Below are 26,590 nucleotides of genomic sequence, written 5' to 3'. Positions count from 1 at the left end.
TTCTATGAGCTGGTATGGTCCAGCAGGCAGACAGCAGAACCTGGTGTGAGTTAGCAGATAGCCAGCAGAGTGTTGGATAACCTTGTTAAATAGGAGAGTGACCACAGGAAAGTAAAGGTGGCCCAGTGGTTCGATCAGCAAGCGAGCTGAGGCAGAGGGGAGCTGGGTAGCAGTGGGTATAACAACAGGCCTGTTGACGGTTGTGGGCAGTTGCTGGGGGAGAAGGTGGAGATGTTGACTAAAGAATGGAGTTCATGGTGGGGCAGTGTCACGTCTCGGTCCAGGGTGGTGCTGCTTCCTTCAGTCCCTGCAGATCTCGCAGATCATTGCGATCCCGATACATGACTGCCTCTGGGTTAACTCGACAGATATTTGCTTTGTGGAGAACAAGTGTTCCCCAGGCTCACTGGTAAATGCGTTACCCAGCTGTGGGAGGGAGCGAGTCTGGGGATGCCTGCTGAAGAGTGCATGCAAGGTGCATCTATCCTCTGTCCACACACTTGGGCTCCAGAGTCAAAGAACTTGTGAGTAACACACACAGAATGCTGGAGGAACTCAGCAGGCCAGGCAGCATCTGTGGAAAAGAGTAAGCGTTCCTGATGAAGGGCCGTGGACCAGTTATTCCTCTCCACAGACGCTGCCTGACCTGCTGAGTTCCTCCAGTGTTTTTTGTGTTTTAGTCTGGATTTCCAGCATCTGCACAATCCCTTGTGTTCAAATAATGTTTGGTCAGCTGTTGCCTGGATACTACAGGTAAATGCTGAGCTCCTGGTTATGGTAGCAGTGATGGAACAAATCATTGGTCAGTCTTTTCTGGAGGGAAGGAAGAGGGGATTTTAAAAGTGTTAATGAAAGGAAATACAGTACTGTGTAAGAGTCTGAGGCATTATATGTAGCTAGGGTGCCGAAGACTTTTTCTCGGCACTGTAGTAATTTTATGTATTGCACTGTACTGCTGCAAAAAAAAAAACATTTCATGACATACGTGAGTGATGATAAACCTGATATGGGTCTCTACTGAGAGTGGGAAGGGGGCAGGAGAGGGGAATCATGGTTGGGAAAAGGGGAGGGAAGAGGGGTGGGAGCGGGAAGTACCAGAGAGACATTCTGTAATGATCAGTAAACCAGTTGTTTGGAATCAAGTTACTTTACCTGGTGTCTCAGGGCTGGGCGTGTCTGCACCAGCGTCACTCCACCCTCCCCTCCCCCCCCCCCCCCCCGGCAAGCCTCTGCCACCCGACCTACACCCCTCCCACGGTGCCCGATCTTCGCCAGTCCCAACATCCTTTGCTCCCGCAGGATTTACAAACTTGCTCTCCGTGTTGACAAAGTTCAAAGTAAGTTTATTATCAAAGTACATATACAACCCTAAGGTTCATTTTCTTGCGGGCATACTCAATAAATCCATAATGGGATAATAACCATAATAGAATCAATGGGAGGCCACACCAACTTGAGCGTTCAGCCACTCTGCAAAAGACAATAAACTGATCAAATACAAAAAGCAATATTAATAACAATAAATAAATAAATAAGCAATAAATATTGAGAACACGAGATGACGTCCTTGAAAGTGAGTCCGTAGGTTGGGGGGAATATTTTAATGATGAGACGAGTGAAGTTGAGTGAGGTTATCCCTTCTGGTTCAGGAGCCTGATGGTTGAGGGGTAATAACTGTTCCTGAACCTGGTGGTGTGAGTCCTGAGGCTCCCATACCTCTTTTGTAACGGCAGCAGTGAGGTGAGGGCATGCCCTGTGTGGTGGGGGTCCCTGATGATGGATGCTGCTTTCCTGCAATACCTTTCACGTAGATGTGCTCAATGGTGCGGACGGACTGGGCCATATTCACTACTCCTTGTAGGTTTTCCCATTCAAGCATTAGTTTTTCCATACCAGGCTGTGATGCAGCCAGTCAATATACTCTCCACCACACACCTATAGAAGTTTGTCGAAGTTTTAGAAGTCATGACGAATCTTTGCAAACTCCTGAGGAAGTAGAGGCACTGCCGTACTTCCCTCATATTTATACTGCGTGTGGGCCCAGGGCAGGTCTTCCGGAATAACAACACCAAGGAGTTTAAAGTTGCTGACCCTCTCTACCTCTGATCTTCCATTGAAGACTGGCCCATGGACCTTTGGTTTCAATAATCCTGAAGTCAATAATCAGCCCCTTGGTCTTGCTAACAATGAGTGAGCGTTTATTGTTGTGGCACCGCTCAGCCAGATTTTCAATCTCCCTCCTATATGCTGATTCATCACCACCTTTGATTCGGCCTGTGGGAGTGGTGTCATCAGCAAACTTGAATATGGCATTGGAGCTATGCTTAGCCACACAGCCATTACTGTGAAGCGAGTAGAGCAGGGGGCTAAGCTCACAGCCTTGTGGTGCAACTGTGCAGATGTGATCGAGGAGATGTTATTGCCAATCTGAACAGACTGGGGTCTACAGGTGAGGAAATCGAGGATCTAATTGCACAAGGAGGTATTGAGGCCAAGGTCTTGAAGCTTAATGATTAGTTTTGAGGAGATGATAGTATTGAATGCCAAGCTGTAGTCAATAAGGAGCATCCTGGTGTATGTATCCTTGCTGTCTGGATGTTGCAGGAACCTGAAATTCTTTGGTGTTTGATTTGCTTTACCCTACTGACAGATGGGATGAGATCATTAACGATGTGAACAGAGTCATCCACTTCGAATCAGACAACCAGCTCGGGCAGCGTCCCGCTCCCCACCCGGAGAACAGCCAGGAGCCTCGGGCCACCCCTGCCAAATCCACCAGCAGCCATTGGGGTGCCGGCCACGGGAACGCCAACTGGAGCGTGGATCGCGCCAGGGACGGGGAGGAGGAGCGTGAGACGATGAGTAGGTCTTTAAACGTTTACTGCAGCTGCAGCCTCCCAGCAGAGCATTACCCTTGCAGATATTCGGGGAAATGCCAGCTTCTGTTGTGTCTCAGCTCACTGTATTTCTCTCTCACTTCCTTCCTCCTTCACCTCTCTCTCCCCGAGCCAATGCAGCCAGCTGCTTTCCTTTAAATCCCACTATCCCACACCCAGCGGTGATAGGTCACGTCTCCTGTCTACTTCTCAAACTTCCCATAGCAGAGAAACCTACACTGAGAGGTGTCCTAAGGAAGCAGCATCCGTCATCTGGGACCTCTACCACCCAGGACATGTCTTCTCACTGCTGCCATCAGCAAGAAGGTACAGGAGCCCTAGGACCCACAGGAGCAATTATTACCCCTCAATCATCAGGCTCTTGAACCAGAGGGGATAACTTCACTCACCCCAACATTGAACTGATCCCACAACCTCTGAGCTCACTTTCAAGGCCTCTTCATCTCATGTTCTCGATATTTATTTATTATTATTTCTTGTTTTTTTTAAACTCTTTCTTCTTGTATTTGCACAGTTTTGTTTTGTACACTGGCTGTTGGGTTCGGCCTTTCTCTGATTCTATCGTGTTTCTTGTATTTACTGTGATTGCCCGCAACAGAAGGAATCGCAGGGTTGTATGTGGTGGCGTGTACGAATGTACTTTGGTAATAAATTTATTTCGAACTTGAATCTTCTCCAGATGGAGCCAAGGAGCCCTGAAGCATGAAGCTGACCCCCAAAAGTGTCAATGTCACCCTCTCTGCCCTCAGCATTTTGCCTGCGGCATTGGTGCCTCTGAGCTGTCAGACATCTGCTTTAGATGAGTCATATGCTTCTCAAGCTTTGGCTTGTGTATTTTGAGCTGAATACTGACTGTGACAGTCAACAACATTTAATGTCACTGCCGGCTCCTGGGACAGACAGTGAACGTTACTACGTACAAAATCGGGCATCTGGCTGCACCTCAAGCCAGCAAGATCTTGACCTTGCCATCATGTTCTTCTGAGCCCCACCTCCCATTAATGGCCGTGTTCGTGAAAGAGTTTGTAGACTTCTCGGGTTCAGTCCTTTCGAGTAAAAAACGAGGTCGAGTTGAGTTCCGATCAAGATCTTTAGGAGGAATCTTTCCGCTTGTATGAGGCCAGGACTTGGGATCGTAATTGTCGGAGAGGCAGGAATAAAGTGAGCTTAAAGAATTTACTTTATCACAGAGTTGCGAGAGAGTGGACCTGTCAGAGAGGTGAAGCCCAATGGCGCTAATTGAGTGTATCTGGTGCCTTCGAGTAGGGAATATTGGCCTGGCAGAGAACGCTGTTGAGCTGTTTGACCTTACAGAGAACTTCAAAGGTTTTGCAGAGACGGTGTTGGTGGCATTTATCCAGTGCCTTGAGATTCCTGTTGTTGCCCAGCTCTCGGAAGCACAAGGGAGGGAGGGGCTGAGAGTTCTGTGGTGTCGACCTTTCCTCAGTCAGCCAGTGGAGGTGCTGCCACGTTGAAGGGAGGGGCGTGTTTCGTCATTAAGTGTTTGTCTTCTCCGAGAGGTGGCTCTCCATGCCTCTTTGTCGTCCCAGGGTCTCGCTGTCTCTGCAGAGAATGTGTACTGCCAGCAACGGGTACTTGTGGGGCTTTGAAGGCAAGCACTCTGGGGATCTCCCTCCAGGCTCAGGCCTCCTGATGATTCCCACCCCAACCAACATTACTATATAATGAAACCTGGTTTCCTTATTTGTAAACGTTCCTAAAATGTTCTTTATTTTGTCTGTGTCATAACCAATTTACTAACAATGTATAGCAGCACAATTTGGCATGTCGGGACACAAACACACCGTCTGGTTGGGGAGGGACGAGCAGAAAGATCACCAGATGTTAATAAAGTTGTGGAGCAACACTCAGCAGGTCAGGCAGCATCCGTGGAAAAGATCGGTCGACGTTTCAGGCCGGAACCCTTCGTCAGGTTCCGGCCCGAAACGTCGACCAATCTTTTCCACGGATGCTGCCCGACCTGCTGAGTTCCTCCAGCGTGTTGTGAGTGTTGCTTTGACCCCAGCATCTGCAGAGTATTTTGTGTTTACAATAAAATTGTGGAATGGTGCAAAGATCCTTCAACCAAGTATCTATTCATGTTAGGAATAACTGTTATAGAATTAGTCTGATTCTTGGTGAGCGCACTTTAAGAGAAAGCATATTTCCCACAGAGCTGCCACTGGTCCTCTTAAAGTTGATATTGAATGCTGTTCTAAAGACCTGATCATATAATCTGGTGCTCTACCACAGGAGTGCTGCTATGCTTGAGGTGATGTCTTTTGGTGAAGAAAATAACCTTTTGCCACTAGATGTTTGCAAAAGATCCATGCACTCCTTTGAAGGGGCTGCTTACGTTGCCGCAGGTGGCTGTGGAGGCCAAGTCACTGGGTATATTTAAAGCGGAGGTTGATAGATTCTTGATTAGCTAGGGCGTGAACGGTTACGGGGAGAAGGCAGGAGAATGGGGTTGAGGGGGAAAATAAGTCAGCCATGATGCATTGGCGGGGCAGACTCGATGGGCTGAATGGCCTCATTCTGCTCCATTGTCCTGTGATCTCCAGCTGCCAACAAAATCGGGCCCATTGCAATGAGTCCACTCCTGCATTTAGCGTGACCTGTGGGTGTAAAATGCTGCATTTCAAAGAATCTGGACAACCAGTGTAATAAAACTGCTTCAGGAACTGTCACACCCTGCACGCCACACGGACTGAATCTTTTCCCTACTTCATGAATGAAGACAAGCTGATAACATAAGTGTTAAGAAGGGCTGCGTTGATGTCTTCCTGCTGAGTTCACTCCTGCATCCATTGGTCTCTCGCCTCTCTCTGTCTCTGTTACTACTTCCTGTTTGTTCCCTCTGGGTACTGAAGGTTATTCAGTCCATCGCACCCAGACCAGGCAGAAACGGACTTCAGGTTCGCCTCATTTCTCACCTCCCGTCCACAGGCAGGCTGCTTGAGGCTCCTGCTCTCCCGCTATCTTGCTCCTTGCTCTCTCCTGCTTCCTCCCCTTCAGGTGCTTTTCTGTGTAAACACAGGAGGTTCAGCTGTTGCTGGAAATCCGGAGTAACACTCACAAAATGCTGGAGGAGCTCATCAGGTTCGGCAGCATCTGCGGAAAGGAATAAACAGGCAGTGTTTGAGGCTGAGCCCCTGCATCCTGACGAAGAGTCTCGGCCCAAAACACTGCCTGTTTATTCCTTTCCAAAGATGCTTCCTGACCTGCTGAGTTCCTCCAGCATTCTGTGAGTGTTACTCTGCCTCTCTCTCTTTTGGCCTCACTGTTGCATTGCAAGTTACCTGCGTTTCGTGAGCTGGTTGTTCTTGCTGTGATTTTACGGTTGAACTATTTACAATTTGGTCCTTTATTTTAAGACAATGGATTAAAGGAAGTGGAGAAAATGGACGCAGGGAAGCTGTTTGCACACGCCATGTCATCTTGGAGACAGTTGATTCCGCAGGAGCCTCTGGTGAGTTCCTGGACTCTGCACAACATGTGGTTTCCAAAGTCGAGTTGGTCATATGCACAAGAACATGTGAGGATGGGAAGAGGAATGAAACACTTGCCTGAAGCTGCATCACGGGCACATAGCATCAGATAAACAGCGTTCACAAGAAAATCATAAATTAAACATGAATAACGCAGAGCTTTTGCAAAAAAAAACACGATTGGAACAAAAAACAAAGTCGGTAGTGGTACAAAGTGGCCATGGTATTGCTGTGCTGAGATAGTGATTAGGCTTGTGCAGGTTGTTTCAAGAACCGAATGGTTGAAGGGAAGTAGCTGGCCTTGAACCTGGTGTATGGGACTTCTGGCTTCTGTATCTCCTGCCTGACCGTGGCTGTGAGATGAGGGCATGGCCCTGATTGCGGGGATCTTCAATGACAGATGTTGCATCTGCTCCAAGATGTTTTGAAACGGGGTGAATATAGAGAACGTAATGGGAATGACCTTGGAAGCTGATATTCCCAGCTTCTGTTCAGATTTGAGCTCTGTAACCAGTCCATGGACTAGGACAGACAAATTTCACAAAATGTTATTATTTCTGAAGTTTTCAAAACAAAACCCAGATACTGATGCACAGGAAAGAAATAGGGTGCAAGAGAATAACATATTCCAGCTGTATCCCTTTCACCATCAACCCCAACCCATTCACCCTCGACCTCAACTCCTTCACCTTTGACCCCAACCCCTTCACCGCCGACCCCGACCCTTTCACCATCGACTCCAACCCCTTCACCGTTGACTCCAACCCTCTCATCCAGCCCTATTCTTCAGTAGTCCCACCATCCCTTCACTAGGTGGCGAGGGGAAAGAGAGAGAGAGGGAGAAAGAAAAGAGGAATTAGTTGGGTGAAAGGGGAGAGGGAGTACGAACGAGGACTTGAAGTGGGAGAGGGTTAAGTGGGAGTGAGAGGGGCCAGTGAGTGTACAGAAAAGGTTTAAAGTTTTGTGCTGTTGTTCCAGATTCCAGATATTGACCAGGACCCCGCTCAGGACCCCAACAACCAGGGAGAGGATGAGTTTGAGGAAGCTGAGCTGGAGAGGCCGGGCTTTGCAGCAAAGGCAGCTGGGCTCGGTGCGCTGAAGGATCAGCTGCTGCTGAAGGCCGGTGCCAAGGTGAGGAAGGCGGGGGCGATGGTGCCGGACAGCCATACAATGCGCCATCTCTCGGTGCCCAGTGTGGTCCTGGCGTTGCCACGCTTGCTGCAGTGTCTGGGTGTGTGCGATTATCCCAGGGGACTTCCGGGCTTCGCTGCCTGAATTTGACGTGGTGGAACTGGAACCACTGCGGTGGAGAGGAGGGGAGGGAGCAGGTGTAGGGGGAAGCACACAGCTGTGTGCTGTGGCTCACGTCGCAGGAGCAGCCAGGCAGACTGTTGGAGCTGCCTGCAGTCTCAGCACCTCACGCTGGTACATTGTCTGATCGGAGATAAGGGAGCACTTCATTACCAGTTGATTACTGCTGATCCGCTCTTGTCTGTCCTGAAAGCCTGTGACAGATACACATTACTGAGGCTAATGATGCATCAGGAAAAGAGAATAACCGGGGGTGGGGGGGGGGGTGTTTTTGCTCTTTGAGCTTGCTCTTGCCACACTGACCCTCCTGGCTCAACACCTTCCATGCCCAGGCCCCTCTCCCCACCCCCCACCCTGCCTCCCATCTCCTCTCCCCCCCTTCCCTTCTCACTGCCCTTTTCTCTGGCTCTGTGCGGAGCTTTCCGCCTCACTCAGCCCTCCCACCCTCTTCCTGTTCTCCCAGTGGCTCCCCACCTTCCCACTGCCTCTTGGTTCTCACCTCATCTCCCGCTCTCCCGACACCTCACTCCCCCATCACCTCTCTCCGGGTCCCTTCCTGCTCTTCACGTTCCTTTCTCTCTCCTCCTTTCCTCCTTTCACATTCACTAATTCTGGCTCCTTACCCCACCCAGTTATCCCTCTGCACCCTATCCCTCGGCCGAGTGAGAATGTGATGGCACGGTAAGGATTGGGGCATTAATGGTCACAAATTCTCTTCGGTGTACTGCCCATGACGGGGTAAATCCAAAACTTTTAACTTCTTCTGTCCCTCCTCTAACTCCAGAACGTCGATGCAGCAAGTAGAGAAGGAGATAATGCAATGGACGAATACCAAGAAGACCAGGAGGCAGAAAATGTAAGTAGTGATTGTGTTTCACTAGGAGCCCAACTCCAACCATTGTTTGCCTGGCTTCCAGTGTGTCTCAGGTGCCCCTTTGCCAAGCTGATCACCAAACCTCTGGTGTTACCACAGACCCACATCCTGGGCAAAAATGTTCCAGTCAGTTTTTTGCTTCAGAAACTACAGTGGTAGCGTTACTGCTTCACGGTTCCCACACTTCAGTTCTGGGATCCAGTGTGTTCATGTGGAGTCTGCTCTGGGGTTGTGTGGCTTTGGCCCCCATTGCTCCAGATGGTCTGGGTTTCTCCCACATGCCAATGATGTGTGTGTGTGTGTGTTGGCAGGCTAATTTGTTACTGTAAACTACAGCCAGTGTACAGTGCCTATAAAAAGTATTCCCCCCCCCCCCCCCCGGAAGTCTTCATGTTTTTTTGTTGTACAACACTGAATCACGGAGGATTTGATTTGGCTTTTTTGACACTGATCAACAGAAAAAAAGACTCTTTCATGTCAAAGGTTCAAAGGTCGAATTTAATGTCAGAGAAATGTATACAATAGACATCCTGAAATGCTGTTTCTTCACAAACATCCACGAAAACAGGAGTGCCCCCAAGAATGAATGACAGTTAAACATGAGAACCCCAAAGTGCCCCCCCGATCCCCCCTCCCGTGTGTAAGTGGCAGCAAGCAACGATCCCCCCCTCCCCACACCAGCGAAAAAAAAGGACATCAGTACCATCACCGAGCCCAAGCTTGTGCTAAGCGATAGCAAAGACACAGACCAAAGTTACCCCATAGGCTTCGCATTTCATCCGACAATCGACAAACCCCAGGCTCTCTCTCTCCCTGGCAAGGGAGAGGGAGGTGTCCCCCATTTTCACAGCGAGCGGGGGACATGACAACAACCTGCTGGTTTACAATGTTAGAAGTCTGTTTTGTCGCTTTTTTCGAGCTCTGTGTCTGAAGACCTCGGGTTTTTGGGCCCACAGTGAAAGATTTCCCAGCCTCCTCGACCACACACGAGTCTCCTGCTGTGACACTGACCCTCGATCTGCCCGTCTCCAGAGCCCAAAGATCTTAGGCTTCCGAACACGATCGCAACACTCAGGTCAAACCCTTGGCGTGTCGAATAATGGCTAGTGGTGGAACCTGGAGAATGGGTCCCATTCCCGCGAAGGATCGAAGCCTGCATTGTAACTCCAGGTCAGGGTCTTCAAAAGAACCCAGAAAGGGAAAAATAGAGATATTAAAGACAGAAATAGAGCAGTTTCCGAAGATGCAGGCAAAGGAGCCGCTGTTTGTAATTGATTTAGTTGGTCTAAATTAATTACAAATATAAAACACAAAATAATTGTTTGCATACGTGTTCACCGCCTTCAAGTCAGCAATTACAGCCTTGAGTCTGTGTGGGTTGGTCTCTATCAGCTTTGCACATCTGGACACTGCAAGTTTTCCCTATTCTTCTTTACAAAATTGAATGAGGATTTTGAGTGAACAACCCTTTTCAAGTCCAGCCACAAATTCTCAGTTGGATTGAGGTCTAGACTCTGATGTGGCCACTCCAGGACATTAACTTTGTTGTTTATAACTGTGTAGCTTTGGCTTTATGCTTGGGGTCATTGTCTTGCTGGAAAACAAATCTTCTCAGGTCGCAGTTCTCTTGCAGACTGCATCAGGTTTTCCTCCAGGATTTCCCTGTATTTTGTTGCATTCATTTTACCCTCTACCTTCACGAACCTTCCAGGGCCTGCTGCAGTGAAGCATCCCCACAGCATGATGCAGCCACCACTGTGCTTCACGCTAGGGATGGTGTGTTTTTGATGATGTGTGGTGTTGGCTCCTGCCAAACAGCGTTTAGTCGGATGGCCAAAAAGCTCAATTTTGGTTTCATTAGACCATCAAACCTTCTTCCAGCTGACTTCAAAGTCCCCCATATGCCTCTGGCAAACTCTAACAGAGATTTCATGTGAGTTTTTTTTCAACAGTTGTTTTCTCTTTGCCACTCTCCCATAAAGCTGTGACTGGTAAGCACCCGGACAACAGTTGTTGTCTGCGCAGCCTCTCCCATCTCAGCCACTGAAGCTTGGAACTCCTCCAGAGTTGTCATAGGTCTCTTGGTGGTCTTCCTCACTAGTCCCCTTCAGTGTTTGAGGACAGCCTGCTCGAGGCAGATTTACAGCTGTGCCATATTCTTTCTATTTCTTGATGATTGAATTAACTGTACTCCAAGGGATATTCAGTGACTTGGAAATTTTCTTGTATCCATCTCCTGACTTGTGCTTTCCAATTACCTTTTCGTGGAGTTGCTTGAAGTGTTCTTTTGTGTCTTCATGGTGCAGTTTTTGCCAGGATACTGACTCACCAGCAGTTGGAATTTCCAGATAAAGGTGCATTTTCACTACAGTCAATTGAAACACCTTGACTGCACACAGGGCTCCAAAAACATATCTCCATTTAACTAATTATGTGACTTCTAAAACCAATTAGCTGCACCATTGATGATTCTGTCTGTCATTTTAAACGGGGGTTGGGTCTGAATACTAATGCAATTAATTATTTTGTATTTTATATTTGTAATTAATTTAGATCACTTTGTAGAGATCTGATTTCACTTTGACAGAAAAGAGTCTTTTTCTGTTCATCAGTGTCAAAAAAGCCAAATTAAATCCACTGTGATTCAGTGTTGTAAAAGAATAAAACATGAAAACTTTCAAGGGAGGTGAATACTTTTTATAGGCACTGCAGGTGGACAGGAAGGGAATTGGGAGAAGGTGGTGGGTATGTGAGAGGGAGTAGATGGCAGGGAGGTTAATGGGATTGCTCTGGGAACTGGTGGAGTCTGAACTAGCCACACCACCTCCCTCCATGTCATAAGGGAATGCGAAAAGTAAAAATCAGAGTCAACCAAGGGATAACATTTCCTTGATTTGATCACACCCAGTAAGCATGATTTGTGAATGTGTAATGTAAATTGAGGCTTTATGTGTATTTGTTAACCAGAATCTGGAAAATATTGACAGTTTTTAATTTGCTCAAGATCAACAACAAATCTACAAAACTTGAAATTCCATCGGTTTATAATAGCTCTTGAATTAGAGGGAGATAAGGCCTTAGTAATCCCTCAATACTGTATAAAGCAGCTTTAACAGCAAAAACTGGCTCAACCCACCAGAAACAAGAGACATTAGGGCTGGTGAGCAAAAGGCTTCGTGAAGGAGACTGTTCTGAAGGAGAGACAGACGTAGGGAAGTCTGGGGGGATTCCAGAGCACAGAAGCCTTGAAAGTTGAAGACATGTGGAGTCTCTAAATTTTTAGTTGCTCAAGCGGTCAGATCTGGAGGAAAATGGGTATCTTGGGTGGGCAAGGGGGTGAAGAGATGAGAGGGAGAACACTATAGGTGGGAGAGGTTTTATATATATGAGGAGTAAGGTCATGGATAGATTTGAAAACAGGGAAGAAGATTTATAAATTTTCACTAGAGCCACTGAAGGTCAGAGAGCACATGGAGATGGTGTTTAGAACCTGGTCAGAGGGCACATGGAGATGGTGTTTAGAAACTAGTCAGGGAGCACATGGAGATGGTGTTTAGAACCTGGTCAGAGAGCACATGGAGATGGTGTTTACAACCTGGTCAGACAGCACATGGAGATGGTGTTTAGAACCTTGTCAGGGAGCACATGGAGATGGTGTTTAGAATCTGGTCAGAGAGCACATGGTGATGGTGTTTAGACCTGGTCAGAGAGCAAATGGCGATTGTGTTTAGAACCTGGTCAGGGAGCGCATGGAGATGGTGTTTAGATCCTGGTCAGGGAGCACATGGAGATGGTGTTTAGAACCTGGTCAGAGAGCACATGGAGATGGTGTTTAGAACCTGGTCAGGGATCACCTGGTCAGAGAGCACATGGAGATGGTGTTTAGAACCTGGTCAGGGAGCACATGGAGATGGTGTTTAGACCTGGTCAGAGAGCAAATGGGGATGGTGTTTAGAACCTGGTCAGGGAGCACATGGAGATGGTATTTAGAACCTGGTCAGGGAGCACATGGAGATGGTGTTTAGAACCCGGTCAGACAGCACATGGAGATGATGTTTAGAACCTGGTCAGAGAGCACATGGAGATGGTGTTTACAACCTGGTCAGAAGCAATGGGGACGGTGTTTAGAACCTGGTCAGAGAGCACATGGAGATGGTGTTTAGAACCTGGTCAGAGAGCACATGGAGATGGTGTTTAGAACCTGGTCAGGGAGCACATGGAGATGGTGTTTAGACCTGGTCAGAGAGCAAATGGAGATGGTGTTCAGAACCTGGTCAGGGAGCACATGGAGATGGTGTTTAGAACCTGGTCAGGGAGCACTTGGAGATGGTGTTTAGAACCTGGTGAGGGAGCACATGGAGATGGTGTTTAGGACCTGGTCAGGGAGCACATGGAGATGGTGTTTAGAACCTGGTCAGGGATCACCTGGTCAGAGAGCACATGGAGATGGTATTTAGAACCTGGTCAGGGAGCACATGGAGATGGTGTTTAGACCTGGTCAGAGAGCACATGGAGACGGTGTTTAGAACCTGGTCAGGGAGCACTTGGAGATGGTGTTTAGAACCTGGTCTGGGAGCACATGGAGATGGTGTTTAGAACCTGGTCAGAGAGCACTTGGAGATGGTGTTTAGGACCTCGTCAGGGAGCACATGGAGATGGTGTTTAGAACCTGGTCAGGGATCACCTGGTCAGAGAGCACATGGAGATGGTGTCCAGAACCTGATACAGGTTAGGGCTGTTGCTGGGAATAAAAGTGTTGAAAACTGACAGGTTGGCTAAATGAGATTTGTAGTCTTGGGCAAATTCCACTTCAACTTGGGAAATACAATAATGAAAATGTTTAATGTCACATTAGTTGTGACTTAACGAAAATTTGGAAGATTTCACAAGGTGATTGACAAGTTGACAGGCTGGTGATACAAAGGACTTTTAGATGCTGGAATCTGGAGCAACGATCTGCTTCAGTCCTGATGCAGGGTTTTGACCTGAGATGTCGACAGTTCCCTTCTCCCGACTGATCTTGCCTGAGCTGCTGAGCTCCTCCAGGAGAGCTAGTCAAGTTTGTTATCTAATAAGGATGAGTCACGTGAAATATTGAGGAAAGAAAAATAAAGAACAAGAGTCAACATTTAGCAGAAAGTCACTGAAGGCTGTGATTAAATACAGCAACCCTGGACTTCATAGAAAGGACCATCTGGAAGTTAGTGCTGTTCAGGATCATGGAAAGCAGACGCTATAAGGGGAACGATAACTGAACTTTAGATGTAGGAGTAACTTCGGATAACCGGATTTATTCCCACGGGAAGCTTAGAATAATCAAGCAGAACTTTGATAATTGAATAAGAAGTTGGCAAATTCGAGAAGCCAGTGGTTTTAAATTGTTGTAGGAAGAACTGTTTATTCAGAGAGCATTTGCTGTTTACTGGTGTGAGCAGAGAGGTAAAAGAGGATACCCCCCCCCCCCCCCAAAACTGATCCACGTGCCTAGGGAAGATGGAGTAAAGCGGTAAGCTTCGGGTTTGGCATTACCAGCTGGGTCTGTTCATTGCAAACTTTAGGTCATTTGGGTCATTGCAAACTTTGGTCTCTTACTTCCTCTAGTTTTGATTTCAAGGGTTGTTCTGGCGGTTGTGGCCCAGTGACGTGATGGCAAGAGGCGTAAGGTTTCCAGTGGAGTTGTCTTGCTGTCAGGGGTGAACTGCGTAGGGTGTGCGGTCCGTGAGCAGAAACCGTACGAGCCTCTGTGCTTCGCACGGGTCGTTTTAGCATCAGTTTGGACGGGCACTTGGCGCTTACACCGTCTGACATTGTGTGCTTTCCGCAACAGGAGGATGTCGGAGCCGAGATGGATGATGAAGATCCTGACGCAGCTCGCAAAGATAACATTGAAGAAGACGCCAGAATTCAAGACGATGAAGCCAATAAGGAAGAAGAATATTGAATCCAGATATCGATGGAGCACTGTGGTATGATATGGAGCAGTTTCTCATTCCCAAAATGAGGAGACGGGGAGCTGAGTTATGGAATGAGAGCAGATCCTATCCTAGTGGAATTCTCTGAACTGCAAGACTGAGGCAGACGCTGATATCTGAACGTTAGTTTTTCCATTTGACCTTCTACAAACAACTTGATCCCAACAAGTTTGTTTCAAAGCAGAATTTAAGTATCGACTGATGCTTGGCTTTGTCTAAGTGTATTATTTGTCCAAAGGTAATGGACTGTGGTAATATTCAGCTCCAGGGGAATTTGAAGCTGGTCAGGAGGAAGCAGAAACATTCCATTAATGGTCCCACTTTGAATGAACCAGAAAGGACACCTAAACAGCTGGTTCAATGGGATAAAAGGGCATTGAAGTGATAAATAGTGTAAAATACATTGTGTCCATTTTGCCTTGTGCACTAGAGCGCATATTGGATTTTTTTTACAGCATGATTTCTGGAAAATTTATATTTTTCACATGTCAGCAATCTGATATTGAAAATGAGGAATCCCGTTGAATCTATAAAGAATGATCATTGACTGGAGATGGTGGAGAAGAGCAAAGCCTTGGAGGCTGTTATACAATACAGAATGACTCTTTCTCACATGCTGACTTTGTTCTTTGCTTTTTTACAGTGTAGTGTTCAAAGTAAATTTATTATCAAAGTATATATATGTCACCATAAACAACCCTGAGATACGTTTTCTTGCGGGCATACTCAGTAAATTCAAGGACCATAATAGAATCAATGAAAGACCGCACCCAACAGGATGAACAATCAATGTGCAAAAGACAAAATACTGTTCAAAATACAAAAGAGAAAATAATAATAATGAGCAATAAATATCGAGAACATGAGATGAAGAGTTCTTGAAAGTGAGTCCATAAATTGTGGGAACTGTTCAGTGCTGGGGCAGGTGCAGTTGAGTCAAGTTACCTCCTCTGGATCAAGAGTCTGATGGTTGAGGGTTAATAACTGTTCCAGAACCTGGTGGTGTGAGTCCTCGCGCTCCTGTATCTTCTTCCTAATGGCAGCAGTGAGAAGAGAGCATGTCCTGTGTGGTGGGGGTCCCCGAAGGTGGACACTGCTTTCCCGTGACAGCACTCCATGTAGGTGTGCTTAATGGTGGTGGGGGGCTTTTACCCCTGATGTACTGGGCTTGTAGGATTTTCTATTCAAGGGCATTAGTGTTTCCGTACCAGGCCGTGATACAACCAGTCAATATACTCTCCATCACACATCTGTAGAAATTTCAGCTTTAGGTGTCATGCCAAATATCCGCAAACTCCTCAGGAAGTAAAGGCACTGCCATTCTACCTTCTTCATTACACTTGCATGCTGGGCCCAGGGCAGGACCTCCAAAATGATAACACTGAGGAATTTAAAGTTGCTGATACTCTGCACCTCTGATCCCCATATGAGAACTGCCTTGTGGACCTCTGGTTTCCTCTTCCTAAAATCAATAATCAGCCCCTTGGTCTTACTGACATTGAGAAAGAGGTTGTTGTGGCACCACTCAGCCCGATTTTCAATCTCCCTCCTCTATGCTGATTCATCACCCCCGTTGATTCGGCCAATGACAGTGGTGTCATCAGCAAACCTGAGTATGGCATTGGAGCTGTGCCTCGCCACACAGTCATAGTGAGTAGAGCAGGGGGCCTTGTGCCGATGGAGATGTTGCCAATCTGAACTGACTGGGGTCTGCAAGTGAGGAGATCAAGGATCCAATTGCACAAGGAGGTATTGAGGCCCAGGTTTTGAGGTTTACTGATTTGGGAGGATGATAGTATAGAATGCTGAGCTGTAGTCGGTAAAGAGCATCCTGATGTATACATCTTTGCTGAACTGATGTACCAGGGTTGAGTGAAGAGCCAATGAAGATGCATCTGCTGTGGACCTGTTGTGCCAGGAGGCAAACTGGAATGGATCCAAGTTGCTTCTCAGGCAGGAGTTGATTTTCTTCATCACCACCCTGTCAAAACACTTTCTCACTGTGGATGTAAGTGCTGCTGGAGAACAGCCACTGAGGCAGATCACCACATAGTACGTTTAGCTGTGTCATCTAAGTCATCTGTGTCTATTCTGAGGAGAATTTACAATGACTGGCCACCACTTTTTTTTCCGTTTTCTGTTCTGTAACCCCAGGTTTTGGATCATCGAATAACTGGTTCTGCTTGCATCACTATCACTTCAACTGATCGATACCTCCAGCTCCATGTGGACTGAAGCCAAAACAGCGGCCACCCTCAGCGGCTGCCCGGTGATTTTGGCTGGTCAGCAGTGCTGACTCATCTCTCTGATGTAGCTGAAGGGCACGGTGGGTTCTGCCACACCCCTCTAGATGGATCTGTTTACCTGTCTCTTCAATCCAATGAGATATTCATCAATAAGGCCATGTTTCAGTCTGCTTCCATACCAAGACTGGGCACGTGGCCAAGTGGTTAAGGCGTTCGTCTGGTGATCTGAAGTTCGCCAGTTCGAGCCTCAGCTGTGGCAGTGTGTTTGCGCCCTTGAGCAAGGCACTTAATCACACATTGCTCTAGTCTGTGCGAGGAGTGGCGCCCCACACAGGCTTCCAATCTGCCACTTGTAAGGCATGAAAATGCCTGACGCAGGCCTCCCAAGGTCTGAGTCGACGTTCCCTCCCTCCTCCTCCACACTAAGTGTTTTAACTGAAACATTTTAGTGTTTTTCTTTCTATAATGTTTAATCTTGTATGCATCATCTCCCAAGTGATGTGGAGCAAGAGCATTAAAAGCCCGATACAGGTTACAGCAAGATCCCATTCCCGTGAACGGTTCATAACACCAGAAAGCCAGAAATACGACCACGAGCCAAGTAGCCACAGGGCAGAGGATGCCTGCAACTCCACAACGGCAGCGAGGGCAGCGTGTGAGGGAAACGGCTGGCGTAACACTCTTACGGTGTCAGCAAGCTGGCTTCAACTCCGCTGCTGCCTACAGGAAGAAGTTTGTACGTTCTCTCTCTCTGATCGCCGTGGGTCTCCCCCGGGTGCCCGGATTTCCTCCCACCTTCCAAAGACGTACGTGTTAAATGGTCACATGGGTGCAACTGGGAGGCACAGACTCGTTGGGCCAGAAGGGCTTGTTACTGTACTGTACCCCTAAATAAATTAGTAATTGGTTCGTATGTACGGTCTGTAAGTCTCGTGTTCTTAAACTGAAGCTGACCTGTAATACGTTAATTTCTGTAGATCTGTAAGGTGGTGGGAGGCATATTACACTCTGTGTGTATGTGTGTGTGTGTGGGGGGGTCATTTCTAATATACAGTATAGTCAAAGCCAGGTATCTTCCGCAGGTTTTCTGTGCAGACTGCCCCATATGAATACACAGTAATATTGCAGATTCCCAGTATTACAGTGTGTAATCTGAAATCGTTTATGTAGATTCTTCACAAAATCCAAATATTTTGATTTTGTACACTTGCAATAAAATGTCACTGTAGGGTACGTTAGTGTGTATATATGTGTGAGACGGTGTGTGATTAAGAGAAGAGGAACTTACTGCATTTTTAATCATCTAATAACAATGTTACGACAAAATAATGTGTGAGCTTCCTCACCCTGGGTGAGGATCAGCAAAACCTGGTCAACTACAGAATGCAAAGAGAGCAGGAAACAAAGAGCTCAGGAAGATGAGGGGAAAGAACTTAATGGATGATATAGGATTTTCTATGGGACATAAATATCGATACAGTGAGTAGTTGGAGTAACAAGTTTATCGTGGAGATTGCTGAGTGGCACAGATACCAACATTGTCTCAGTTTTCACAGAGAGTGGGAATTGTGATTGTAGAGCTGTTAACAAGGATCATTATTCTGCAGAATTGGTTACTGCACAGAGGTAAAAAATATTAGCATTTGCTCTCAACTGAGAATATTGAGCAGGCTGAACGCTGGAGAAGAACATTATTTGTAGGAGATTACGGGATAGCCTTCCTTGTTTCAATTGGTAGAGAAACTATCAGTTCTTAAGTTCTGATGAAGGGTCTCAGCCCAAAACATTGGCTCTTTATTCCTCTATGAGGATGCTACCTGACCTGCTGAGTTCCTCCAGCATTTCGTGTGTATGTGTGTTGCTATCAGGTCTTAGTATTTGAGGGTCAGTCGGCACATTTATCCAAAAGTGAAGCGATAAATAGTTTCTGTGTTCCTTCAAAGAGTTCTGAGAAGTGGATTGCCACTGGTTCTTCAACACAGGATGAAAGTTAGGGGACTGGGGCTTCACGGGTGGAGAGGGGTAGCCAGAAAGCTAATCAGACAAGAAAGCTAGAATGAGTGGATTCATCCAGTATTAGAATAATTACTGAGTTACTTGGGCCCTTGGCTCCTAAGTGGAGCATAGACCATTGATGGCCTCCCATCTCCATCGTCCTCTGAAGTCAATGGTCTGGTTGGAGTTCACCAATGTTTCTGTAATCCATTGTATCCACTGTACAGGGAATTGGCCCATACAGCTCCACCAGAGCCCCGTTAGCCAGCATTACCCGTTTCCACCTCTCAGGATGGGGATGTAGGATTGGACTTTGAGAGGCCAGCATGAGTGTGTGTTACGAAAAACATAGCCTGTCCGCATTTGAGATTCATCAAATGGAGGGTTAATGTCTATGTAGGAGCAAAGGGTTACATCGGTCACAGAGTGTGTTTATGTAGTATCATAGACTGGAGGACCCATACTCTGATGTACTGTTCAATGCTCTGAAGTTACGAAACTGGGGGTGCAGTAACAATGGTAGTATATTTGAAAAAGGTCACTGAAAAAGGATAATGAGACAAATACCAGAGCTTTGACAAAAGCCATAGAACCTCAAATGTTAATTGTTTCTAACTTTGCAGATGCTATCTGACCTGTTGACTGTTTCCAACATTTTCTGATTTGTCTTTCCCATTACACCGCTGATGTTTAGGGCAGCAATGAAGGTCCCCCTCATTTTCACTGCTGTCAGTCATGCAAGTCCTGGGTGGAGACTCAGGAATACCGTCACACCCTGATGTAGAAGGATTCTTCATTGCTGTTTCTGTAACAATTTTTGTTTGACCAGTCAGGGTTGTTAGCCCTGAGCTGAACCCCCGAACCTGGAGGACTGGTGGACCACTCCTAGTCTGGCCTCTACCATTTGACCTGTTTGGCATGGGTGACCCTACCAAGAGCCAAAGCCCTGACTCCAGCCAGCACAGCTCCCCAGGTCATTGAGGCAAGCAGGCCTCCAAACCCAACAAGAAGGTTGAAGTCCTCTTGGAGGATTTTCTGTTTTACTTCCAAAGTAAACGAGTGCATTTTCAAGTAATTCTGTGCTCTCTGATGCAGTGCCAAACTGGTTTGATGTACAGATAAAGGCCATTAAAAGCTGCAGGAGAAATAGAAACAGGCCAAATCAAATTGTTGTTTTCCAGCCTAAAGGCATTAAATGTGAAAACAACTCCATCACGTGAAAGCTGAACGAGATCTTTTTAGTACTGTGCACAGTTTTGGGCATCTTGTAATAAACCAGTGTAAGTTGATTCTTCTGGATAGTGGCAGTGGAGGAAAGGAATTTGAGAAGTTGTAACTTTTCCTCCCCAAGGCTTTCAAAATCAGCCTGTAACAACAGCACCAGGACTTTTGTGTTCATCAGTGGATAGATGGGAGCAAATTTAATATGAGTGTCATTGGGATGTAGAATTTTCTGCATTTCCCAGATGCGGTGATGAAGCACATTTTGAGGTGGAATCATTTTTGACCCTGTTACTGAAACAAGAAATTCATCGCACTAAAATTAGCCAGACCTGAGCAAGGGGATTATTTCACTTAGCCTCAGGGCTGACAAGCTTTAACTATTTTATGCAGAGATGGCACAATGAATAGCTCCCAATCTGTTGTCCTTCAGGATTTATCAAAGAGACGGGTCTTAAATAGAACAGCAGTGATGTGTTCCGACCCCATCACCATCCTTTGAGGACAACTGTAGCCAAAGACAATTTATTAGTCTGCTCTGTAGCTCATAACAATCTCGCTTTTCTGTACTGTAAGCCTTATTGTTGACAAGTGTGTGTGTGTGTATCTAACTCATTGAACCCCAGATAAAGACCATAAAATAAAGGAGCAGAATTAGGCCATTTGGCCCTTTGAGTCTGCTCTGCCATTTCTTTATGGCTGATCCAATTTTCCCTCTCAACTCCAAACACCTGCCTTCCACACCACACCACCCCCCCCCCGCCTGTATCCCTTCATACCCTGACTAATCAAGAATCTATCAACTTCTCTCTTAAATATTCATAAAGACTTCACCTCCTCTACTGCCTTTGGCAAAGAATTCCACAGATTCCACTCTCTGGTTAAAGAAATTCCTCCTCATTTCCATTCTAAAAGGACACCCCTCTATTCTGAGGCTATGTCCTCTGGTCTTAGACTGTCCCACCATAGGAAGCATCCTCTCCACATCCACTCTATCAAAACCTTTCACTATTCGAGAGGTTTCAATGAGGTCACCCCTCATTCTTCTGAATTCTAGTGACTACAGGCCCAGAGCCATCAAACACTCATTCTAGCCATTCAAACCTGGAATCAGTTTTGTGAACCTTCTTTGAATCCTCTCCAGTGTCAGCACATCCTTTCTAAGGGACCCAAAACTGCTCACAATACTCCAAGTGAGGCCTCACCGGTGTTTTATCACACCTCAACATTACATCCTTGCTTTTATATTCTAGTCCTCTTGAAACGAATGTTAACATCGCATTGCCTTCCTCACCACAGGCTCAACCTGCAAATTAACTTTTAGGGAATCCTGCACTAGGATGTAAAGGTCTGGCTGATGAAATGTTAACTTTGTTCTGCCTCTGCAGATGCTGGCTGGCCTGCTGAGTATATAAACATTGCTCTGCCCCAGAAGGCTGTGGAGGCCAAGTCTCTGGATGCTTTCAAGAAAGAGATGGATAGAGCTCTTAAAGATAGCAGAATCAAAGGTTATGGGGATCAGGCAGGAACTGGATACTGATTGAGGATGATCAGCCATGATCACAGTGAATGGCGGTGCTGGCTTGAAGGGCCAAATGGCCTACTCCTGCACCTATTGTCTATTTACTGTTTATATTTCACATACCAATAACCACAGTATTTTTGTTTTGTTTAATTTGACACTGAAACTAAATTCTTAGTACAATGCGTGGTTGAATTTGCCTGTCACAGCAGCCAGAGTTTTTACCAGTTCTGTTGTTTTAGTGAGAATTGCTGGCAGCTTTATTGTGAGAGCTGTGATTATTTTTCATCCAGCCAATCATTAAACGCCAGGGTTTTTGAAACCACAAACTGCCAGAACTTAGTATCAGGCGCTATCTGGTGAGATTCAAACAGCTCTCTGAAAATAGTATTTTCTTCATTAAGTTTTCTATTTTCCTTCAGCCCTGTTACAAATTCAGTCAGCAGTTTGTCGATTTATAATTCAGTTATTTATGACATACTTACACGTCTCTGCCTTGCTATGCTCCCAGAGTTTGTCTTCACAGTCAGATGGGGCAAGGGGAAGTGGTGGATACGGCAGACCTTCAGAGAGTGCAGGCTCTGGTGGGCTCCGTCTTATTTAATCTACAGTTCAATGTCAGGACAATTGGAGCTACAGTTCAGACTGAAATGGCAAGATACCTGCAGCTGTTTAGTGCAGTACTGAGTGAGGAAGCTTGCAACGTACGGACAGAAGATAAGATTGTTACCAGGATAAATTTCGGATATTGATCATTGAACTGTTTGTGTACATAAATTCTATTGTATTTGTAAATTCTCCTGTAAGTGCTGCGAGAAAATGGATCTCGAGGTAGCATAAGATGACATATGCATACTTTGATAATACATTTTACTCTGAGTTTGAAATAGGGCAGCGCAATAGCGTAGTGGTTAGCACAACGCTTTACAGTGGGTGACCCTGGTTCAATTCCCGCTGCTACCCGTAAGGAGTTTGGACGTTCTCCCCCTGACCGCGTGGGTTTCCTCCGGGTGCTCTGGTTTCCTCCCACAATCCAAAGACATACCGGTTGGTAAATTGTCCCATGATTAGGTTAGGATTATGGCTGGGCAGTGTGGCTCGAAGGGCCTATTCCACGCTGCATCTCAATAATTAAATAGATAGATCCAAAATTCAATATCTACAGTATATTTTAAGTGGAATTTGCCAGCTGTTGGAACATTAAAAATTGCTTTAAAATGTAACTGAACTGGGAAGAGTCAATGGAACTATGATGGAATCAGAACAAAACATATTTTACAACATACAAAAAGTAGACATTCTGCTTTGATTTTAGAAAGTGGAATAGAAAAAAAATGTTCTGGGATGTTACCTATATGAGCTTGACAAGATACATGCAGAATTGATGTTTCCTCTGGTCAGGGCAACTAGAACCTGGGATCTCACAGTCTGAAAATAAGTGAAAAACTTTGGAATTCATTACCAAAGACTGGCATGAAGGGTCCATCATTGAGTGTGTCCAAGGCAGAGACAGTCACACCCTCAGTGATACTGGGTTAATACAGCACAGATCAGACACTATTTTAAATATTCAGCAGTGGACCTGCTTAGGAAGCCTGAATGGCATACTCTTGCTTCTATTTCTTACCTTCACAACATCTCTGGAGCTGTGTCTTTAAGTTTATGTTTAAAAGTACTAAATTGACTGACAGTAAAATGGTGGCCTCTTGCCCAAGGTCCCCAGTCGGTTTCACCCCAGACACCCCACTCCTTTCCTACAGCCCCGTAATGTTCTGGGGGGGGGGGGGCGGGGGTAACAAAAATGATGAAATGTTTGAAGAAGAAATACTCGTGTTTATTAGAATTATCCAGGAGGCCACAGGTGCTCTTACTACTTCGTGAGGAAATCTGCTCAGTAACTGAGGCTCAGTCCAGACATCCCCAGTAGCAAGAGCACTCGCCGAGCCAATTGCGTGCTGTTGCGGAAAAGTACCGTCTAACTGTACTTTTCCTTTTAATTAATTCACCGTTTAAATTCATACCCTGATCCTCAATCGTTTAAACTCTAATAATCCACATTATCCAGACTTTTAAACAGTCTTAGAGACTCCTGTTTGGTTAACCCCACACTTGCTTTAGAGGCTGCGGGCTGAGTATCATCTGCGGTTGGGTGGGTTTCAGAGACCCTTGTGTGGCAGGAGAGGTCACGACACCCAGGTGAGTGAGAGAGACAGGGAGGGGCACTGGGACTGGCTGCACGGGTCGGAGAAACTGTGTGTGACACTTGCACTGGGGGTGTGAGATAGAGACTTGGGGGAAGGGCGTCGGATGCAGGGAGTCAGGACGGGACAAACTCTTCCCCACGTAGTGATCTGGCTCAAGTAGCTCGAATGGTCAGTTGTACATATTTTTTTTTTAATTTTCACGACTGACCACTGTGTAATAGGAGATCAGATGGGGCGGTGCGTGATCAATAAAACATTGGTAATCGAATATTGCTGTGAAAATGAGCCAGCTGTCAGGGAAGCGACTCCAGGCGCCGCTCGATAGGGAGGGCTCCTCGACGGGAGTGAGCACTACAGCCATTGTAGGGTCCGTTTGTTCTGCGTGCAGTCACCGCTTCCTCGCTGCGGCCTTCCAGAGATCCGAGGCACTGTTGGCATTTAGGGGGGACGAGTCGTGGCACCCACCGACTGCAGGGGCGGCTCGGCAGGGTCGGCATCCCTCGAAAACCGAGCAGCGGGGTCTGTGCGCGCTGTTGAGCGCCGAGCCCACCGCGGCCTCAGCTTCAGCCCCAAGGACACAAAAGATGGACTGAAAGTCAAAGCCGGTGACATCACTGGCGGAGCCACCCTCCGCCAGCAGGAGAAGCGGCGGCTGCTCCGCGGGGGAAGAGCCCGGAGCCGGAGCAGAGAATGTGAGTGGTTCGGAACGGGGGGGGAAGAGACCTTCCCGGAGCCCACACTCGGTCAGGATGCGGCCGCCGCTATTGCTGCCGCTGCCGCTGCTGCTGATGCTCTTGCTGTGCGGACGCAGCTCGGCCGGCGCTGGCGGCGGCTCCTGGAACTCCAGCGGCAGCGACGAGCAGGAGAAGGAGGGGGCGCTGGAGCCGGGAGCCCGGGAGAGAGGCGGCGGCGTCCCGGAGCCTGGGGAGGGGGCGCCGGAGCCGGGACTCCGGGAGCGAAGCGGCGGTGGAGAGGAGGCGCCGGTGCCGGGAGCCCGAGAGAGATGGGGCGGCGGCGAGCCGGAGCCCGGGGAGGTGGGTAGCGGACTGGAGGAAGCCACCTGCGCCTACAAGGTGCTGCTGAACGGGAGGGGAGCCGAGCGGGTGTGTTTCAGGAGCACGGAGAGTGGTTTCAGCTGCGGCCCGGGCAGCTGCCGGCTCTACCGGTCGGGCCGCTCGCTGGTGGCCAACGTGCTGGCGAACAGCAGCGTCTTCCTGCAGTGGCGGCCGCCCCGCCTGCGGCACCTGCGCGGCTTCAGGCTGAACTGCAGCTGGAACGGCCTCTACACCCGCTTCCAGTGCGACAGCGTGCAGCTCGGCGTCGCCTGCCGAGACTACCTGCTCAGCAACGTGCACGACAGCGTGGACTACCGCATCTGCCTGCACACCCTCTACAACGACGCCAGCCAGCGCGACGAGGACTGTCTGCAGTTCAGGGCCGAGCCGGCCGGCATGCAGGACATTGTCATCGCCATGACGGCGGTCGGCGGCTCCATCTGCGTGATGCTGGTGATCATCTGCCTCCTAGTGGCCTACATCACCGAGAACATCATGCACCCCGCCTTGCCCAGGTCCTCCGCCAAGCGGGGCCACGGCGACCACAGGATGACCACATAGAACCGGGAGAGGGGAGCAGGAGGAGACGAGGGAACCGAGAGCCTCTGCAGGCTGCGGGCGCCGGGATCTGGAGCAACAGACAAGATGCTGCAGCCACCATTCGTGGGGGGAAATGGACATTCGGACTGCTGAGGGGTCTCGACCCGACTCGACTGTCCACTGAGAGTCTTCTGGCAGCTCCCCGCGCCTCTGACGATGTGACTCCCTTACCCTGGTGCTGGATTCGGGGAGAAGGAGAAATGAGGCTGGACGACTATTCCCGTTTCTGTTGTAGATGCTGCTTCGGACTGAGTCGGGACTCGGGAGACGGAGGGGCTGAGTTGGACCAGGAGATCCCTGGCTGGGCGGCGACTCATCGGTCACTTCACCCTGAACTCCCCTCTGTGTCAGACGGTCACTTTGTTGCGAAATGAACCCGTCCCAGGACTTCTGACTGACTTAAGCACAAACAATATTGTTAGAAACCGAATCTCTCCGAATCAAAACGCGTGCTCGGTTTAATTTTTTTTAAAGGTTTATTTTGAATATTTAAGAGCGGAATTGTCTGTGTGTTTGTTGGTTGTAGGAAATTAAAACGCAAACGTTGAGTGTTACACGTTTGGTTTTATGCTGAGTGTCTCCGAGCGACCGCAGTTTGTACTTTCTGTTGGGACTTTCCTCGTCGTCTGGGATTAGGGAAAGGTGGTTTCGAGACGGAGTGGGGGGCGCGATTCCACGCCACCCGCATCCTGCGACTTGTGAAAGCGAGGGACTGGAGGGGAATGAGAATTAGGACAGCGAGGGGCTCGGACATGAGGGCAGACTGACAGAGCGGGGGGGGGGGAACAACCGACGGGGGGGGGGGGGTGTCAGCGAAACGAGAGGAAGAAAAGATCATTGGACACAGATTTAAGAACTAAACGGAGGAATGTTGGGGTGTGTATTGTGAGTTGGAAAATCCCAACAGCTTCGATGTAGTTGACTTTTTTTAAAATTACTGGGATTAACCCACTTCCTGAAATCAGTCAGAGCGAGAGAGAGAAAGAGAGGAGACACTTGGACAAGAAAGTCTGTAGATGCTGGAAATCCAAAGAACGAACGAACACACTCACACTCACTCCCTCCCCGGTGGCCAAACATTTAACTCCGAATCCCATTCCCGTTCCGGTGTGTGGATCCATGGCCTCCTCTTGTGCCAATCTGACGGCACCCTCAGGTTGAAGGGGCAACGCCTTGTATTCCATCCTGGTACCCTCCAACCC

General features: G+C 47.7%; 2 protein-coding genes across 3 annotated transcripts in view; both read left to right on the top strand.

Moving 5' to 3' along the window:
* LOC140188795 (uncharacterized) overlaps positions 1-15,411 on the top strand; it is a 58,774-nt gene extending 43,363 nt beyond the window's left edge. For both annotated transcript variants that reach the window (XM_072245443.1, XM_072245441.1), the window contains 5 exons: positions 2,651-2,862; positions 6,275-6,369; positions 7,367-7,519; positions 8,484-8,555; positions 14,401-15,411. In XM_072245443.1, coding sequence (XP_072101544.1) covers positions 2,651-2,862; positions 6,275-6,369; positions 7,367-7,519; positions 8,484-8,555; positions 14,401-14,514 — 646 coding nt within the window. In that variant the 3' untranslated portion in view covers positions 14,515-15,411. The remainder of the gene's footprint in view (positions 1-2,650; positions 2,863-6,274; positions 6,370-7,366; positions 7,520-8,483; positions 8,556-14,400) is intronic.
* Positions 15,412-23,842: 8,431 nt separating this feature from the next.
* Positions 23,843-25,933, top strand: fndc10 (fibronectin type III domain containing 10). The gene has a single exon (XM_072244916.1). The coding sequence runs from the start codon at positions 24,483-24,485 to the stop codon at positions 25,347-25,349; it is 867 nt and encodes a 288-aa protein (XP_072101017.1). The 5' UTR covers positions 23,843-24,482; the 3' UTR covers positions 25,350-25,933.
* The last annotated feature ends 657 nt before the right edge of the window (positions 25,934-26,590 follow it).

The sequence above is a fragment of the Mobula birostris genome, chromosome 27 (genome assembly GCF_030028105.1).
Source record: "Mobula birostris isolate sMobBir1 chromosome 27, sMobBir1.hap1, whole genome shotgun sequence".
Taxonomy (NCBI): domain Eukaryota; kingdom Metazoa; phylum Chordata; class Chondrichthyes; order Myliobatiformes; family Myliobatidae; genus Mobula; species Mobula birostris.
Note: the sequence above shows the minus strand (reverse complement) of the source record. Positions and strands in the feature narration are given on the sequence as shown.

Coding starts and splice junctions, on each gene's coding strand:
- fndc10 (XM_072244916.1), top strand. CDS start 24,483: ATGCGGCCGCCGCTATTGCTGCCGCTGCCGCTGCTGCTGATGCTCTTG.